The sequence below is a fragment of the Myotis daubentonii genome, chromosome 3 (assembly GCF_963259705.1).
Source record: "Myotis daubentonii chromosome 3, mMyoDau2.1, whole genome shotgun sequence".
Taxonomy (NCBI): domain Eukaryota; kingdom Metazoa; phylum Chordata; class Mammalia; order Chiroptera; family Vespertilionidae; genus Myotis; species Myotis daubentonii.
Genome location: NC_081842.1, coordinates 205,144,263 through 205,163,919, shown reverse-complemented (window position 1 = coordinate 205,163,919; position 19,657 = coordinate 205,144,263). Strand labels below are relative to the sequence as shown.

General features: G+C 48.4%; 1 protein-coding gene across 4 annotated transcripts in view; it reads left to right on the top strand.

The window, feature by feature from the left end:
- The first annotated feature begins 4,165 nt into the window (after window positions 1-4,165).
- The window catches only part of GRHL3 (grainyhead like transcription factor 3), a 33,470-nt gene continuing 17,978 nt past the window's right edge, over window positions 4,166-19,657 (top strand). For 2 of the 4 annotated variants that reach the window (XM_059690816.1, XM_059690814.1), the window contains exons 1-3: window positions 4,166-4,294; window positions 16,249-16,435; window positions 19,160-19,221. In XM_059690816.1, coding sequence (XP_059546799.1) covers window positions 4,278-4,294; window positions 16,249-16,435; window positions 19,160-19,221 — 266 coding nt within the window. In that variant the 5' untranslated portion in view covers window positions 4,166-4,277. Of the gene's footprint in view, window positions 4,413-16,248; window positions 16,436-19,159; window positions 19,222-19,657 lie in introns of all 4 variants that reach the window. The other 2 variants (XM_059690815.1, XM_059690817.1) reach the window with 2 other exon arrangements.

Here is a 19,657-nt window from a genome sequence, read left to right as displayed (position 1 = left end):
CTGCACTTTTGTTCCAGGAAAAATAGGGACCATTTAGTCAATGAACATTTATTTTGGCTTAATAACACTTAAACTGGGGTTTTGTATTAGAATTTCTAATGATAAAAGCAATGCAAGATTAATGTAGACAACTTGGTTGGGGAGAGGAATAGGAAAACATTTACATTCTATCACTTTGGTGCCCACAGAGAAGCACCATTGACATTTGAGCATTTGTCCTTTTATTTATTTATTTTATTATTTTTATTTATTTTTTAAATATGTTTTTATTGGTTTCAGAGAGAGGAGGAGAGAGGGAGAGAGGGAGAGAGGGAGAGATGGAAATATCAATGATGAGAAGGAATCACTGATCAGCTGCCTCCTGCATGCCGACCCAGTCATGTGCCCTGACCGGGATCGAACTGTGACCTCCTGGTTCATAGGTTGATGCTCAACCACTGAGCCATGCCAGCTGGGCCATTTCTCCTTTTAATCGTTTCATATAGGTCAATGGATTTGTATCACATCTTAGATAACTATAAAGTCTTAAAGTGTTAGAAAAGGAAGGGCTGTCAGCACGGCCATCACATCCAATAATGCAAGTCCTGTATTGTAAATGGCACTGTACTGTGCAGTGCACAACCTTCTGGATATGTAAACTCTTAACACGTACCTTAGTGGTCCTAACCTTTACTCCTCCCAATATGGCAGGAGTGTCACACGCTTTTCAAACAGTGGCTCACGGGCAGTCATAATCCTGGAACGGACAGGGAGGGATGAAGGGCTTTGCCTTCCCTTAGGGGAGCAGATCACAAAGTCTGGAGGAAGAACGTTTCTTTTCCAGAAGTAATCTAGAAGAGAAAACCTAGATGATTTAACATGCAACTCTGCCCTTATGGCGAATCACTAATCTTGTCTTGTATTACATAGAGGGAAACTGAGGCTCCGAGAGAAGAGATTTTCCCAGTCACACAGCTGGTAAGGGGCCAGTGGTCAGGCGGAACTTGACCACAGGACAGTCCCTAACATAGTCTAATCCTAAAGAATGGAGGCAGAAAGATGTGTGTTCAAATCCCAACTCTTTCACTTATTAGTTTTTTACTTTTAACAAATCACGTAATCCCTCTGAGTACCAGTTTCTTCATCTGTAAAAGAGGTAACAGCTTCCTTATTAGGTTTAAACAGCCGTGGGCCAACTATGGCCCGCGGGCCGGATTCGGCCCGTTTGAAATGAATAAAACTTAAAAAAAAAAAAAAAAAGACCGTACCCTTTTATGTAATGATGTTTACTTTGAATTTATATTAGTTCACACAAACACTCTATCCATGCTTTTGTTCCGGCCCTCCGGTCCAGTTTAAGAACCCATTGTGGCCCTCGAGTCAAAAAGTTTGCCCACCCCTGGGTTTAAATGAGAATTAAATGAGAAGGAAAAAACTTTCTTAAAAATTATCAAGTGCTGTGTGTCAGGTTCTGCACAATGCAACTCATATACATTATCTCATTTAATCTCCACAATACTCCTATGAGGGGGATACTATTTTTATATCCCTTTTACGGTGAGAAAACTGAGGCTCAAAAAGATGTCCTGTGCCTGGTATCACATAGTAGTTGAGTTGGGATTTAAACCCAGGTCTGTCAGTTTTGGAGCAATACTATCAGATAACATGGTAACTTCCAGCATAGTGCTTGTAACATGCAAACACGAAATAATGAGTAGCCATCACTATTTACTGTTATTATCGTGAATATAATTATTATGTTGCATGCGATTGGCTCGCCTCTGTTTTCAAGCTCTTTAGCCAAGAATCCAAGAACTGGGCCGACCCAAGAAGGGGAAGAGATGCCAGCCCAGCCTAGCCCTGTCCGAGACCACTAGTCCCTCCATCCTGCCCAGGATGCCTTCTGGAGCATTCCCGTATGTGGAGACACAGAAACCCTCTGCTCCATGACCTGGGCCTCTGCTGATCTCTGCAGATGGGTGCAGGCGATTAAAGAGGCAAGATCCAGAGGCAGAGGGAGAGGACCCATTTTAAAAAGCCCAGCGAGCACAGACATGCCACCTGAATCCCAGTCTCCACCTGAGCCCAGCCAGTATGAGTCACCCCCAGAGCCCTTAACCTGTGAATTGCAACACGCTGACAGAAACTCCACAGCCTTCCAGGTGGGCAGACAGATAAACAGACAAGTGTGCCATCCTTTGAGCTGCAGTGAGCTCTGCAGTGAGCTCTGCAGTTACGGTTCGCACGAAAAGGCCCTCCTACCACCAATAACCTCCCTGAAGCAGTTGGACACTCAGGCTCCGCTCTCGGATCACATCCCAACTCTAGCTCTACCATCTCCAGGCTCATCTTGAGTGACTTATTTGATCACTTAGTACTTCATTTTCCTCATCTCTAAAACAAGGATAAGAAAAGTGCCTATCTCAAAGGGCTGTTGTAAGGATTAAATGAGACAGTGGAGGAGGCTTAGCACAATGTGGTATATTGAACACCTAACTGTATGCCAGACAGTGTAGTAGGCACTGGAGATTCAACAGTGAACAAGACAGACAAGGTCCTTGCTCTTATGGAGTGCACATTCCAGAAGAGAAAACAGACAATAAACACTAAGAAAACGATCAGAAAGTCCTGCGGGCCTTGCAGAGAACCAAAATAAAGTGAAGAGACACGGTGACTAAATGTCAAGGGCAATCGGGGCGGAGAGGCCTGCTCGGAGGAGGTGGCTTTATTAGCAATTGTAATGACTGCTTACTGTATTTGTCAGTTCCCTGAAGACTGCCCCCACACAGCCTCCAGTGAGGAACCCACCTCTGACAGTTTTCAAACCTAGGACCCCCTCTCCACAGGCCTGACCCCATCCCAAGAGGGCTCCTTTGGATTCTGACTTTACCCCGAACACCTCTATCAAATTGGCAGGAGTAACTGAAACCTCGCCTTCCCCCGAGAGAAAGGAGTGGGCCAAGGCAAGGCTCTCAGGGAGGCAAAGCAAAGAAATAATTTGCCAAAAGAGAAGGGGGCGGAGGGGAAGACAGAAGGAGAGAAAGGGGGAAAAAAGATGCCAAGATCTTTGGCTTAAATTTAATTTCAAATTAATCCTGGTGTAAGCTCTGAAGAAAGCTCTAGCCTTCTCCTGTTTGTGTTTGTGGATCTTCTGGGTTTACCAACCTTGTTCTTACAGAGACAGCTCACGGTGATTATTCCACAGCTACTCAGTCTAACAGAAGGCTGATTTCTCCTGTTTCCATTGCGGCATGCCGCACTTATTAGAATTTGTGAAATGACCAGCTTGCTAAGGCTTTGGAGGTGGCTGACTTCAACTTTTCCATCCCTTCCGTGCTGGCCAAAGGTATGTGGTTTGCTTACATCTCATTCAGATCTGTATCACAGCAAATAAAAGGTTGCCACCCACCCTACTCCCCCACCCCATGCCACCCACACATACACACACCCCAGATTGTAAACTCCTCCAGAAGCATTCATCCTGTCTTTTTAGCCTATGTCTCCCCAGACCCAGAGTAGGGCATGGTACACAATAGGTACTCAATGAATGTCTGTTAAATTGAGGCCGCTGGGTGAAGCTCAAAGGGATAGCCAGACTTGGAGTAAGGTGCCTGGTTCAGATCTGGGCTCTGACAACTCACTAGCCCGTGCCCTTGGGCAAGTCACTTCACCTCTCTGGCCTCCATTTCCTCATCTATAAATGTGACAATAATCTGGGGGAGGGGGATTTACACAGAGACCCACCAGGTAGAAGATCTCTCTCCTTTGAGAATTCCCCAGTGGTTGTGAAGTATGATGCTGGGGGAAGAAGGGGGGCAAAAGAATTGGGGGGAGATGTTCCTGGGTAGCTAGAATACAAAACCAGAAACAGGAACTGAAATTTCCTTCAGCCAAGTATCTGTTTGTCACTGTACTTTTCCTCTAGCTATCTTCTTTCCAACATTTTTCCCCTCCCTCTCTCCTCCCTCATCTCCACCCCCCACCCCCTCACCAAGGAAGGAATTGGCCAGCTCCACCCAGCCGGCCCCCATGGCTCCGCCCCCAACTCGGCAGGCCAAGAGTTAACAGCTGCACCTGTTGAGGTATACCTGCTGTCGCCCGGCACCTGTGCCTGTAGCCAATCAGCACCAGCGCTGCCAGGAACCTACCTGTCAGCAAAATCCCGACACTCCAACCCCAACATAAATCAAACACTTCCCTGGACAGGGAATGTCTGTGTCAGGCAAGAAATAGAGTCAAGAGCAGTCAGCAGAGTCTCGGGTGCCGGTGCCTGTCGTTGGAGCCTGGGAGCCAGGAAGATGTCGAATGAACTTGAGTGAGTAAACATCGGTGGATGCCTGGCGCTCTCTGAGCGTGGAGGCTGGATGGGATTTCCAGAAGGGGAAAGAGCAGGGAGGCCGCCGGCGCCAGGATTCACAGAGCAATTTGTACGGGTAAATGAATGGGCTGAGGATCTCACTTTGGCGTGTAGAGGCAAGCACCGTCTCCAGTGAGAGCTGAGTGTTTCCCTGGGAAAATAGTTTTGTGTTGTTGGTGTTTTTTTTTTTTCTTTCTCTCTCTGCTAAGCAGTTTCGAACCAGGTAGGGAAACACAGGACTGAAACTGACTGCGGCTTTCAGCACCACTTTCAGATACACTGAAGGGGCCTTGGAAATCAGAGACAGCCCCCATTCCTTCTGGGCTTTCTATGTTCTTGCCAAAAGAAACTTCTCTGAGGTGGTTCTAAGAGCTGCCTTAGGCAGAGAGCTGGATTTCTCCAAAGGGACTTGTTTGTTGGGTTGGAACAGTCTCAAGTGGGACGGTTACAGTGTGATGGTTAAACATACCCACTCTGTAGTCTGTATGTTCAAATCCAGGGTCTGCTCCTCATGAGCTGTGTGATCTTGGATAAGTCATTTAACTTATCTGAGCTTCATTTTCCTCACCTGAAAAAATGGGTACAGTAATGCTTTGTTGGATCCTTGAGAGTTAAGTGTGAAAGAGGTTGTAAAATGCTTAGCAAAGAGCCAAGGTCTGAGGACGCATTCGATAAAATGTGGTTGATTTTATTCGGAGGCAGTTCTAAGGCTGAGGTAGCTGCGATGTGGTTTTCAGTGAAGTCATCTCTATTAACTGGCAGGATTCTGGTGCCTTCCTGCCCACATCTGGGATTTAGAATCCCCACTGGCTGATGCTGACCACCCCCTGCTTGGTGTCTGGACCTCAGAGAAGGTGGGATGAGGCTGGGATTCTGGGCTGCTTTTTAGCTTGGCTTAAGGGAGCTTTCAGAAGCCAGGCTTCTAAAACACACCTCTTCCTGCCACCCTCAGAGGTGAGTGGGCAGAGACAAGGTTTGAACAATCTTTTTTTTCTAGCTACTCCTCAATAGATTGTTTTTAAAACGTGAAGACCTGAGGGCAGAGCAGTTGGTGGGTCCTGACTGCAGAGTGTTCTGTGAGACCAGCTAGCTCTTAGGTTAGCCACCTACGTTCCTACTACAATCACTTGGCATCAGATTTCTCTTGAATGAATTCCCTGGAGTTGACAATGTGTTGACAACTGGAATTAGAGCAGGGGCACTGGAACCGATATCTGGGTTCAAGTCCCAGCTCTGCCACTTCTTAGCTGTGTGACTTGGGGCAAATCACTTCTCACTCTCAGTTCTCTCACCTGTCAACTGTGGCCATAGTGGTCCCCACCTCCGGGAACTGTTGGGGGAAATCCAACAACTTTTAAAAAGTGATCAGTTTAAAACCTGGTAAACAGCAAGCTAATAATACTCTTGGTACCTCATATACAAATACCCTATCAATGAACATTTCTGAACTTTTTGCTTCCTATTTTTCCACACTTCGAAAAAATAAAAATTTGTGATGTGTCTCTAGTGCACATAGATCTGGGGCTTAAAACTGCAGAGGCTGCGGACAGAAATCTACTCATTGATGCCCCTTAGGGGGTAAGTGTCCTGAAGCTGGGCTGCTCCAACAGAAAGGCTTCCTGTTTTTCTCTTCCATAATGGTTTGAGTTTGAAGTCAGATCCGCTGACAGTTGAGGCTTCTCCACGTGGGGTGGGGTGCGGGGACCTGAGCCTGCAGAGTAATTGCAGACCGACTCCGAAGCCAGCATTTAAGATTACAATGACAGAGCCCCAGTGCCTGGGGGCTCAGCTGCCCTTACGGTGTGTGGGTGGGGGGAGGGGGGCGTGGGGGGGGGGAGTAGGGTTCAGGGCATCAAGTGCTTGGTTTGCAGGTTTCGAGTGGCTGCTGCTGGTGCCTCTTTCCCCTAAAAAGTGCCCAGGGAAGGACTGATCCTGGAGTCCATCCTGAGGCCCATAGAAAGCAGGATTTGCATATGACTCCAAATTCTGTCACTTACCAACTGCAGGGTCCTGGTGAATTTCTTTCTCCTTACTGACCCTCAGTGTCCACCTCTGTCCCGTAGGGACGATACACACCTACCTGGCGGGGGGACAATGGGCTCCGTGCGTGGGCCACTCGGTCCAGAGTAGGAGCTCCATGAGCGCGAGCCCGATTGCTAGGCCTCTGGTGGAAGGCCCGCTGCCAAGGCCGGGTCTTGACGTGCATGGAGGCCGGGGCGGCGCGGTGAGAACCCAGCTGCAGGCAGCTGGCGGGTGGAGCGCGGGGACTTTCATGTGGCCGGGCCCAGCCCGCTGGGGAGCGTGGGCCAGCCTCCAGCCCTCCGCCTGCGCCAGCACTGCCGCCAGCCCGTGGCCTTTGGCAGCCCGGGGCTAGAGCGGGTCGCAAGGGATGTTGGGGCGGCGGGGAGCACCGGAAGTCGCTGCCGGAAGTCTTCCCCTGGCGGCAGGCGCCTGCGCACTGGCCGCCGTCGGGGCTACAGACCTGGCAGCCATCGCCTGGGCCTTAGCCGGGGTGCCCTCCGGGACCCTTGGAGCTCTGTGTGTAGGGGTGCCGAGGGCATACTGTGTGCCAGGCGCCCCTGTGCTATTTCATCTTGCCCCTCGAGGAAATGAGAGTTCTGAGCAGAAGTGATGAGCACATAGTAGGTCCACCGAATGGAGAGGGAAGTGAGCGAAGCCCACCCGCATTCCCCTCTACAACCTCGCGGGGTCCACAGCCCGGGCCCCCACGGCGACTGGAGTCTTCTCCTTCCCCAAAGCCTTGGAGAGCCGCGACCCAGGGTGGGGAGGGGCCCAGAACCTCCCAGTCTGCGGCCTCGGGCCTCAGCGAGACTCCATCTGATTTCCAGGAGCGCTGTCTCCAGACGGCCTGGAGCGCTGAAAGAGTTAACCAGGAACGCCTCCCCGCTGTGGTTTTGTGGTCGAAACCATGATTGCCAGGAGCAAATTTTTGTCGTGCACAAGGTGTGTTATTAAAAGTCGGAGTTACGCTGGTGGTGAATGAAAAGTTAAAAGCCCTCATTAAGCCCGGGCTGTAAAACAGGCGGCCTGGGCGGAGAGGCTGAGACAACCCTAACGGCGCTGGCGACCCCGGGCACGGGCGCGGGACACACGCCGGAGGCTTCTGCCACTTCCAGTGAGGGCCCCCCGACGGGTGTCTGGAGCCTACCGGGTCTCCGGGATCCACACCGAGGAAAAGGAGGGGGAGGAAGGGCCGCAGGGCTGAAGCCCAATTAGCATAGTCGGAGCTCTACCTGGTGAAAACAAAAATAACAGTCATCCATTTATTGAGCGTGGAATCCACTGCAGACACAGTGTCCAGTGCTTGATAAATGCATTCTTTCCTTTAACTCTCCCAATAATCCAAGGAGGGGTGGGGAGTGTAAGTGCAGTTTTGCAAAGAAGGGGATTGAGGCTTGCCTCCAGCTTGCCCAGGATTTCACGGAACAGCTGGGATCTTAACCCAGGCGCCGGAAGGATGCTGCACACCAATATGCCTCCCTGCTTGTAACTGCAGAGGAACTGAAAAAAGGAGGTGTGCCACACTGTTAAGTGATGATCTCTGAGTGGAGGAATACAGGTGAATTCTCGGATCTACTTCCAGTTGTTCCCATGTGTTATGCATTGTGTTTTACAAACCTACGTTACTTTTGAAATGGGAAGGGGGAGGAGAGGAAGTAATTTTTAAAAGAGAAAATTATTGGTTTACCTAAAAACAGTATTCTTAAAGTGTGGTTTCTGGACCATGATCATCGTCATCATCATCATCATTCCCTGGGAACTTGTTAGAAATGCAAATTATCAGCCCCACCCCAGACCAACTGAATCAGAACCTGGGGGAGGGGGGCAGCGGCAGGGGTAGGACTCAGCAGTGTGTGTTTTAACAGGCCCTCCAGGTGATTCTGATGCATGTTCAAGTTGAAGAACCATTGGCCTAGAAGTCCTGGCAGAGAATTGGGAGGCAGGATTTTCCCAGATCCACCGCTGACCTGCAGCGTAGTTGCTGAGTCAGCAGGCTGAGAACTTCGCTGGTGTTTGAGCCCAGCTCTGCCCTTACAGACTGGGTGACATTTGGTTGAGCTCCTTCACCTCTAGAAGTGTCAGTTTCTGCATTTACAAAGTGACAGTAATAACACCCACCTCCCATGGGCATGTATGAGAAGGAAAGGCACAGGGCCTGACCCTATTAAATAACTTGGCTCCTTTCCCTCCCCTTCTCTTCCCTCTCCTTTCTGGAATTCAGCTTTCTGGTTTGTAAAATGGAACAAATAATCTTGGCTGGCTGCCTCCCTCTCTCTATTCCTTTTGCCTCCTCAAAGGGTCAGAGCAGATGATCTAGTGAAGGTTCTGAAGGACAATTATCTCACCAATATTTGGTGTCTTTTCACTGGACTTGATAGGAGGTCAGCAAGAACTGGGAACTTTTGAGGGCAGAGACTGTGGTGTTTACCTTTGTGTCCCAGTACGCAGCACAGGGCCTGTTACAGTGACTGTTTGTAGAATGAATCAGTGAGTGAATGAATGAATGAAAAGATGTGGCAGCCTGGGTTTAGAGGTAGATTTTAACTGCTTTCGCAACTTTATTGAACAATAGAAAAAAAAATAGGAAAATTAGACAGGAAGCCAAGAGGAGAATAGAGCACAAAAGAAAAATTCCCACAGAAGAATTTTTCCAAGGGAAAGTGAGTTTCTGGTATAATTAGGAAATGGCATATAATTAATCTACATGCAGCTGGAAGCGTTGGCTGGAGCCTGACGGCCCTCAACTTACCCACCTTGATCCAGATGATGACGCTGGCAGTGTTTGTCCCTCTTATCTGGGCATCTCCAAGCACCAGGTCTTCTTCTACCACTAGGAAGAGATGAGCCCACTTATAGGTGGGAGAAAGTGAGGCTGTGGGTTGCCATGCAATATGCTGGGGGCTACCCCACTAAGTATTAGTAATAATAATAATAATTCACATTACTATGTGCTGGCACTATGCTGATTACTCTACCTGCATTATCTCATTGCATTTTCCAACAGTGACACCTCACAGAGTTGTTGTCAAGATTAAATAAAACAATGACTAGAAATTGTTGTGTCAGCACCTGGCCCTTGGTAAGCCCTCAATGAACAGTAGCTATCATAATAATTCTATGAGGTTAGTACTCTCATCTTCCCCCATTTGACAGGTTGAAAAAACCCCCGAGGCACAGAGAGGTCAGGTTGCACCAAGTCACACAGCTAGTAAGTAGCAGAGCTGGAACCCAGGTCTGTGTAGGGTTGAGGCCCACCCCATAACATGAATTGATACCATCTCATTGAAACTAGAATCACTGCAGAGTCATGCCTTATGCTCTGCATGACTGAAGCCCCCACAGGAGCCCCCAGCATGTGACAAGGCACATTTCACAACCTGTGCATCCAGAAACCAGATGGGCCACTGGCAAGCATGAGAACCCTGGAGCACTCCTGTCATGCTCAGGAACACCTCGCATGGGGTTGACTGAAAAATGATTCCTCCGTGAGCAGTTGTGCCAGGGCCTCCCTGTGGGTAATTAGCGAGTGTGATTGATCACTGCTGATGAGACTGGGTGGCTCACAACAGGGTTTGGCAAGTCATTGGGTGTATCTGGGTGTCAACACCCAGCTCAGGTGGCCCATGGAACTCTTCCTCCTCAGGTTGGAGGGCGGTGGGGTCCAACATGCTGAATTTGTCCTGTGCCAGGATCTCCTTGGGTGGGGCTTGAGGCCACCCCCTTGGTAGTGAGTTTTCTTCCCCCTTCTAAAAAATTGAGTAAGTCCTTATTTTTCCATCTCTGAATCACGGAGATGCCTTTGAGATAGCGCAGTGACTGAGCTAAGTACTGGATAGGAAGCTAGGAGACTTGAGTCCCAATCCTGTTATATCCTTAGGCAAGTCACACCTTCTCTCTGGAATGAGATTTCTAAGGTCTCTGCACCTTAAATTGCTAGAATTCTAACAAAAGGGGAAAAAAACCAAAAGGCTTCAACTAATGGCTGAGATACATTGACTTAGCCGAACTGGGAGTTTTAAGTGGCTCAGCCAGAAAGCAATGGGAATTTAGAATCCAAAGGGACTTGTTGGGATGAAGCCCCACTTGACCACTGTAGGTTCCCTCTGGTGCCTAGAATGATGCATTTTGGAGTTGGAGGCTCAGAATCTGGCTGGGCATGGCGCAGCCAGTACCTCACCCCTCCCATGCTGTGGGTCGGGGTGAACTTCTGGGGAGAGGTCCTATCCACATCAGAGTCCCTGCTTGTGCCGTTTGCAATTCTCACAAGCGAGGGCTAAGAGGCCTCAGGAAGTGAGGCCTATCAGGGATATGCCCAAGCTCCACTCTCTTCATTTTGTATCCAACTCTCTCTCAGAAGAGAAGCCAGACCAGGGACACTCTAAGGATACAGCCTTGTGAAGGTTCTTGATGCTGGAAGCCAGAGATTTGTGCTCTATGCTTGATGCCATGAGATACCAGCTGGGTGGCCTTAGACAAGCCAGTGGCCTCTGTGTGGCTCTGTTTTTCCTGCTATCAAATGGGGATAGTCATACCTTCCCTCCTTATCTATAGGGGTGTTGCAGGATCAGAGGTGATGACAAATGTATGAGAAACATGTTGAAGAATATAACACACTATGCAAATGTGAGGGATTATCAAATCTCAGACTTGAGTTTCCTCCTCCGTGGGCTGGCCTTCCTTGAAACAAGGAAACGTATGCAAAGGACCTGCCTCACACCTGACACATAGTAGGGGAAGAAGCTCTGGGAGCTGTCCCAGGCTTATGCCTTTGATCTTGCCTTTCTTCTCATCTGGGAGGTCTAAAGTCCGCCCAATTCACCTCCATGCTCACTCTTCCCCTCTAGCCTTTTTCTCAACCAACATCCAGTCACTCCCCAGAGTTCAGGGAGTCAGACACACCCCTGCTTCTTTTCCTTCATAGCTTTCCTCACCTATCTGATTTTAGCTGTTTGTTTTTGTGGTCATGTCTGTCTTGCTGCCGCTAAAATGCAACCTCTTCAAAAGCAGGGATGACCTTATTGTCTTGCTTAGGGCAAGACCTAGAACATAGTAGTAACTTAGTAAATTTTTGTTAAAGTGAGGGATGGATGATGGATGGTTAGGTAAATAGATGCCTCCCAGAATTTTGTATTTTCCCCCTCTCTTTCCATCCCTTCTTGGAAACTAGTAGTTTGATGGAAAGGTGTCTAGTGTTGAGTCAGTTCCCAGGCCAGATCTCAGGAGGCTTGGCTTTGAAACTCATTGGCCAGTCCCCTGGAACAGGTCACCTGTTGTCTATTTCCTGGTCTATAAAATAGAGATAATAACACATCGTGCATGTTGAGAGGCTCCACGAGATAATGAATGTGAAAGTCAAGGCAAGGGTTATTACATGTCTCTTTTGTTTTTCACACAGAACCTGGTTCACAGGAGGAGGATGTTAATTTAAGAACCTCAGGCGGAATCTCCCCTTTACTCTCATTTGGGGGTTCTGAAATGATGATGGTCATGATGATGATGGTGGTGACATAGCTATTATTTACTGAGCGATTATTCTCTGGCAGGCTCTAGGCTAAGCACATTTCTTATGTTAATGCATTTAATTCTCCTAACAACCCATGAGATTAGCCCCTCTCTAAAGTAGCCAGCCCCGGTGACTCCATCACTGACTGTGTTCTAATTTTCTTCACAGCACTTATCACTGACTAAAATTAACTTATTTACCTACTTGTTATGGACTGTCTTCCCAATTAGACTGTAAGTTTCGTGGGAGCAGAGCCTTATCTGTCTTGCTCTTGGCTGATTCCCAGTGCCTAGAAGAGTCCCTGACTGGCACACAGAAGGCATTCAATAGACCCACGTAACAGATGGGTCTCTCAGGCTATGGCTCTCGTGCCACTTCCCTCCATGGTGCTATGGGTTCTTCTGTGCTGTGCCCTGGTGGAGATCTGACAAGAAGGTTGCCCAGGATCAAGTCCTCTCCCTATCCCCTCCATCCCAACCCCAGTTTACCTTCTGATAGTTGAGGAGTTCTGCCTTGGACAGGGACACCAACAGAGAGTTTGTGGAGGTTCGAGGAAGGTGACCACGTAGGATGGGAGTCACCTGGTTTCCTCTCTTTGTTCTGGCTCTGTCACCCATGAGTAGGGCTCACTCCTTGGAACCCTTTTCATGACTCTTACCCACTGGGCCCTCAACCCTTAATTCCAACCTTTAAGAGAATAGGATATTGGATTTCAGCATTACATAAGGTAATGTTAACCTTATCCATAGCCAGAACTTTCTAGAAGCCAGTGATTAGTCTTGGAACATAAAGTTGATTGGTAGCATGAGCAGACATTGGGACCCAGACACTACGGCTTCTGGCTCCTGGCCAGAAACTCTTTCAGCCATCTCGCTTTCTCACTTAGTCCCTCCAGCTTTCTTTGGGTGGGAAATCCCTTTTTGTCTTGCAGTAGCGGATTGTTTCGGTATATTCCAGAGGAGGGGAATTTCCTTGATGGGAAAGGCCTCTAAAAAGGAGACTAGTTTGGGATTAAGAGCTGCATCTTGAAGTCCAACAGGTTCAGGTTCAAGTTAGCTTCCATCACTTACTAGCTGAGTGACCTTGAGCAGGTAATATCACCTGTTTGGGTCTCTATTTCCCTAATAGCTATCTCTCAGGACTATTGTGCAGAGTAGAAGAGATGCACAGAAAAACAGTTGGCACACTGTCTGTATATGGTAAATGCTTAAGGCATGGCAGCTGCTGTGTGCCAAGGAATCTACCAGGTGGATTGGTGACCCTTGTAGGCCAGAAAAACCTTGCCGGTGACCAACAAACATGGTCTGTTTTTTTATTTCTGATATGACCTCTAAAATTTAATTTTTAAATAGGATAAGATAACTGATAGCTCATCAAAGCTGATAATGATCATTCCACTAGAGTCAACAAATTGGGGCTCTAGGCCCAGCTCTGCCACTGACTTACAGGGTGGCCAAGTCTTGTACCACTTTGCAACACCTTGATGTCTGGCTCCAAGCTGAGCCCAGAGCACAATAATAGCTCAAATGTAGTAAGCACCTGTTATGTGCCAGAAAAAGTTCTGAGCATTTTTCACATGGCAGTGCGCTCAATCCTCATAATTCTACATGGTAGGCGCTTTTATTAGACTCATTTTACACACAAGGAACAACACTGGGGATCCCAACTGACCAAGAGGGTGGGCTCTACAAGGCCTTTCCCCATTTCTCCCATGTCCCCTTTGATTTGGGAGTTCCCTTTAGCCTGGGGCTGGGAGAGGAGGTGGCAGCCATCCTGGGCTTGCTCTATAAGTTCCTCTAACCCAGGGGTCCTCAAACTATGGCCCACGGGCCACATGCAAGTACAAATATTGTATTTGTTCCCGTTTTGTTTTTTTTTTACTTCAAAATAAGATATGTGCAGTGTGCATAGGAATTTGTTCATAGTTTTTTTTTTTTAACTATAGTCTGTCCCTCCAACGGTCTGAGGGACAGTGAACTGGCCCCCTGTTTAAAAAGTTTGAGGACTCTTGCTCTAACCCCAGGCCCAGGAGGCAGCTAGGAGAGGCCTCAACTCCCCCTCTGAGGCCCTTGATTTATAGCAGCAGAAACTCGGGGTGTGCCTCCCTCTCCGCACCCCTGGAGCAGGAAGGTTTCTGTCATTTCTCTTTTTTGTGTGACAGCTCCCTCTCCCGCCCTGCCTCTCAAAGCCCAAGGCCCCACGCCCTGGGGCGCAGTGGGATGGGAGACACTGTGCCCTGGATGAAACCTGTGAGAGAGCTGCTGCCCACGGCCTGCCTGGGTGTGGCCTGACTGCTGCTCCCACTCTGTGTTAAGAATGTAGGCCTGAGCTGCGGGGCAGCAGGAAGGCACTTTCTGCGACAGGATTTGCCCACCTACCCTCCTCCACAGCGCCTGAAATTCCACCACTAAAGTGGTTTCCTGATGTGGTAAGATTGCCCTCTTGCATTACGGTAAAGCAGTGTGGCTTATGGAAAGTATGTGGCTTCGGTACTAGACAAGCCTGGGATTAAATCCAGGTCGTGCCATGGACTAGCGGAGTGATCTTGGGCATTTCCTTATCCTTTCCCAAGTCTCTGGTTCCTTCATCTATAAAGTGAAGCAAATGGTCCTTGTAATGTTCTTGTAAGGAACAGCGTTAATGAATGGAGAGCATTCATATATATTCAGTAAATAGCGGCTGACATTGTTCCCATGAGTGAGTCTGTCGGGCTCACCCAGAAAGGGGGGCACTGGGGACTACTTCATCTCTGGGGCTCTTTTTCCTGGCCTGGCTGTCCCCATCTTCCCGCCACTGTCCTGTACATACTCTTTGCTCTAAAACAAACACAAAGAGAGCTTGCCCACCTCCATGCCTTCATTCACAAATAAGAGCATGTTCCATATCAGTGATTCTCAAAGTATGGCTCCCACACTACCAGCATCAGCTTTCAGGGACCTTGTTAGAAAAGCAAACTCTCAGCCACCCCAGACCTACTGAATCAGAAACTCTTAAGTGTGGGACCCAGAAATCTGTGGGTGGTTTTTTTGTTGTTAATCTTCACCCAAGGATATTGTTCCATTGACTGTTTTCTTAGAGGGAGTGGAAGGGATGGGGAGATACAGAGAGAAACACCGATGAGAGACACATTGATTGGTTGCCTCCCACGCATGCCTTGACCAGGGCCAGGAATCGAGCCTGCAACTGAGGTATGTGTACGTGCCCTTGAATGGAATGGAACCCGGGACCCTTCTGCCGACACTCTATCCACTGAGCCAAACTGGCTAGGGTATAGAAATCTGTGTTTTAACAAGCCTTCTAGGTCATCATGATGCAGCTAAAGTTCGAGACCACTATTCTGTATTACAGCATCATCCTGCTGAAGCTGACTCCCCTCAGGCCAGGAGCTCGGGGAACTCCCTTAACTTCTCTGAGCGTCAGTTTCCTCACCTATCAAATAAGAATCATCATAGTAGCTGCTTAACAGGGTTGTTGTGGGAACTAAATGAGAGGATCCATGGAAAGTGTGTAACTCTGTGCCTAAAACATGGCCAATGCTCAAAAAAGATTACGTATTATTTTTGTCACCATCATCATCATCATCATTATTCTATCTATCCCTCTTTCCCTCCCCCTACATTTCTGAGCGATATAATCCCCAGTGCTGGGTGTCTGTCCCCAACTAAAATGTCTGCCTGCTTTAAAGAGCCTTTTCTGATCTCTTTCCTTCCAGCCCATGTGGCTTGACTCTTGGGCCACATGCCTTGAATTTGTCCACGTTCTTACCACAGTGCCCAGGCTCTGCTTGCCTTGGTGTGCCAAGCAGTATTCCACTCCAGTTCCTGGCATCTGAGCATCTGATTGGACAACCTACAATACGTGTTGGTCTGAAATGCCATTTCCCAAGACCAGACTCCTCCTATGGGCTTCCTCGCTCTGATTCTGTCTCTCTCCATGACGAGGAATGGTCTTCTGCCTTCCGTACCTATAGTTTTGAAGAGAATTTCTTTAGAAGAACTCTTGCTGAGTTATCTGGAAATGTTATTCCTTGCAGCTTGACATTGTTAGTTCCCATCTCTGTTACACTGATTCTCCTTGAATAAATATCTACTATGGAAGCATTTATTGAATCTGCTCTGAAGGCTTGCAAGGTTGGAGTTACGGTCTTCATGTTGTAGATGAGGGAACTGAGGCCCCAGGTCTGCAGCTTCTGCATGGAAACAGTTGGTATTGACCCAAAGCATCTAGCTCTGGAGTTCGTCCTCCTGCCGCCAAATTGCCTAAGGTGGTAGAAGAAGGAGTTTCAAATTTTCAAGGCTGATTACTGTTCTTTGAATGCCTGAGGCTGACCCTTCATGGACCGTCCTCTGGGACAGCCTTCATTTGACCCTCCTGACTTGCCTTCCAGTTTCAGGTCTGTGCGGCTGCTAAAGAATGACCCAGTCAACTTCCAGAAGTTCCCCTACACTAATGAAGACGAGGCCTGGAAGACCTACCTGGAAAACCCCTTGACGGCCGCCACAAAGGCCATGATGAGAGTCAATGGGGATGATGACAGCGTTGCGGCCCTGAGCTTCCTCTATGATTACTACATGGTATGTTAGCCACCTGGGCATGCCTCGCTCTGACTGAATGTGCAGCTCCACTCTCAGGCCTCATGGCTCAACAGCCTATGGCCACTCACAGCCCGTCACCATGTTCTTTCTCACCTGTCAGCCTCTGTACATGCTATTCCCTCTCTCTGGCACCCGCCCCTTCCCCCTGGCTAAACCCTCCTCTCCGCTTTGGGTCTCAGCTTCAAAGTCACCTCATTCATTCATTGAAATGGGGGGAGTCTTTCTTGGGTCTCCCATTCTGAGCCTTCTCTGGACACCTTTAGCAACTACTGTCATCATCCTTGACTCTAGCTTCAGAAACTTGGTATTTATGCATTTATTTCTTCATCTCCCCCATCAGACTGAGCTCTTGGAGGTCAGGAACTATGTTATGATCATTACTGAATCCCCAGCACTCCATACTGCCTACCACACAGTATTCAATACATACTGATTGAATGGTTCAAGGCCTCAGCCATACTCCATCACAGCAACACCCCCCAACCTGCCTCTTCTTTCTGCCCCTGACGCTTAGGTCGTCCCAGTTGCCCTGTCCGTCTCACCTGCCTATTTGAACCCTGCCACCTAGAACCTGCCTTATGCTCTTGAACCCATCCCCTTGCTTCAGGGCCCTTCCCAAGACCCACCTTCTCTTGGAAGCCATCCTGCTACATCACCTCCCTCTCTCCTGTCTTACTGTCCTTCATACCCTTGCCATTGTATGCATTGTAATGCCTTCTGACAGACTGTCTTTTATTATGCTCTAATAGTTTCCAGGGCCTTGGCCTGGACTCTTGGAAACTCTCAGTTACTGAGAACAGGAAGTAGTCCCTCCCAATTCTGATAAGTGGGCTCGAACCAGTTAGCCATCACAGATATGTGAAACATATGACATCACCCCCACCCCCAGTCCACCACCTGTTCCAGACATTGCTGGAGGATTACAGTCTTCATTCTCACTGAGGGTGCATGAGGCCACAGAATCTTTTTGTCTGAATTGTCACATGATAGCAAACTTTCTTACTATTCCTGGGCTGGGCGATTGCTCTTTGAAACTTTCCCAAATTAGAGGAGGCACAAAAAGCTAATTGTTGAGATAACTGGCTCTGAAGTAGAAGACTTAAAGCCATCGTATAAATAAGTCCTCGAGACAGAAGATGGCGGCGATATAGGCAGACGCGTCCCAGGTCGTGTCCCGGAGCAAATGGAGTGAGCAGCTGAAACTAATAACACCCACCCCGAATTGGCGAAATTGCTCAGCTGGTGAGACGGTTTGCAGCCGGGAAGGGCAGAACTCCCCTGGAAAGTAATCTCATAGACAATTATATGGCCTATTTCTGGAAAGAAAATAGGATTGGTGACATGAATTTATGGAAATATATAAAATATGGACGCACATTCAAAAAATAAATAAAAAATAAATAAATAAGTCCTCAAAGTCACTGTATCTATCTACCGTGCAATATCTACCTACCGTGCCTCAAGAAGGAAGGCCCGTTGTAAAGTTAGATGTCAAGGGGAGAAATGGCCCCAGATATGAGAAGGCTCCAAATGATCTCTCTGACTTTGGTTCTCATCCTGGAGGGGAGTGGTTACCCTACCTTACCTTCTCCCCAGCAGACCAATAGCGTCCTGATAGCATTTGAGCCCAGGCTGAAGGAAGAGAAATTTGAATTGGCCGCCTCAGCTTCGGGACTTAATAGGAGCCAAAATTCTAGGTCTGGGTTTAAACACCAGCCTGGTATTTACAGCTTAAGGTTAAACCATAAAATAAAGTCCAGCCCCACCTCCCCTGGTTAATAGGCCATTTCCAGGGCCAGAATGGTGGGGATAGGCTCTGAAGGGACACGTGGAGTGGTATATTGAAATATAGTGTCCTGTGAGACATGCCCTTCCCCCGTCCCAGAGCACACTGGATTTGGAGCAACACCATGGATAGTCTCATAGTGTGGGAAGAGCACCAAGTTGGGAATTTGAGATCTAGTTCCGCCACAAACTGGCAACGTGGCTTTGAGCCATATGGTCCACTTACCGTTTCTTACTGGTTGCCAGGCACTGTGCCAGGTGCCTTCCCTCATACCCTCCATGGGGTGTGATTAAGAGTCCAGGCGTCGGAGTAACTAGCCTGGGTTGGAGACCTGGCTGCTTTATTAGCCTTAGGGAGAAGTGACCTGGATGCTCTGAGATACAACAATACTATAATTATCATCGTGAAAGGTGACATTTATGTCGCACTCTCCATGTGCGAGGTGCTGTTCTAAGCACTCACACCAACCTCTGAGGCTGGTAGTACTGTGATTATCCCTGTTTTTCAAAGGACAGTGAGTTACACAGAGGTTAAGGGACTTTTCCAAGGTCATACAGCCAGCATGTGGCAGATCTAGGAATCGAACCCGAGAAATCTGGATTCAGGGTCCATGTAGGTGATATCATTCCCCATTTGACGTATGAAGAAACTGAGTCTCAGAAAGGTGCCGTCATTTATCCAAAGCACAAAGTGCTTTAAGGTGGTAAAGCCGGGACTTAAGCCACGCCTACCTGACCCCAACATTCCGAGATTTCTAATTGCTAATCTTGGGGTATTTCTCCCACTCTCTAACTTGGGCTCAGACTAAATGATGGTTAGAGCTCCTGCCAACTCGAAGTCCTGGCAGTGTCCTCCCAGTGCCAAGGTTGCTCCCCTGCCTGGCCAAGTGCATAAACCCTTCCTTCCTCTCCTCTCAGGGTCCCAAGGAGAAGCGGATCCTGTCCTCCACCACCGGGAGCCGGAACGACCAAGGAAAGAGGTGAGGCTCACCCCCGCCACCCTCTGCCTCCCCACCCTTCCCACCTCGCCTCCATCTCTGGTGCTCCAGGTGTCCTTTCCTGCCGCATACAGTCCTATGCTGGGAAACCTGGGTTCTTCTCCGCCTTCCAGAAAATCCCAGCTGCTGAGGCACTGGTGGCTGGCACAGGGTCCCTCCCCGGCTAGGAACAGCGGGTTTTGGTGCATGGGGATTTCTCTCAAAATGAACTTAAAAAAAATGTTGTTAGCTTTTCTGATTATAAAAGTAATACCTACTTGCTGTAAAACATTTAACCTCTATAGAAATGTAAAAAGCACAAAGTAAAAGATTCCTGTAATCCCACTCCTCTGCCTCCCTTCAAGTCTGTGGTCTAGCCTTCCAGACCCTTTTCTGAGCATAAATGAACTGCACTCATAGATGCGCACTCCCGCACACA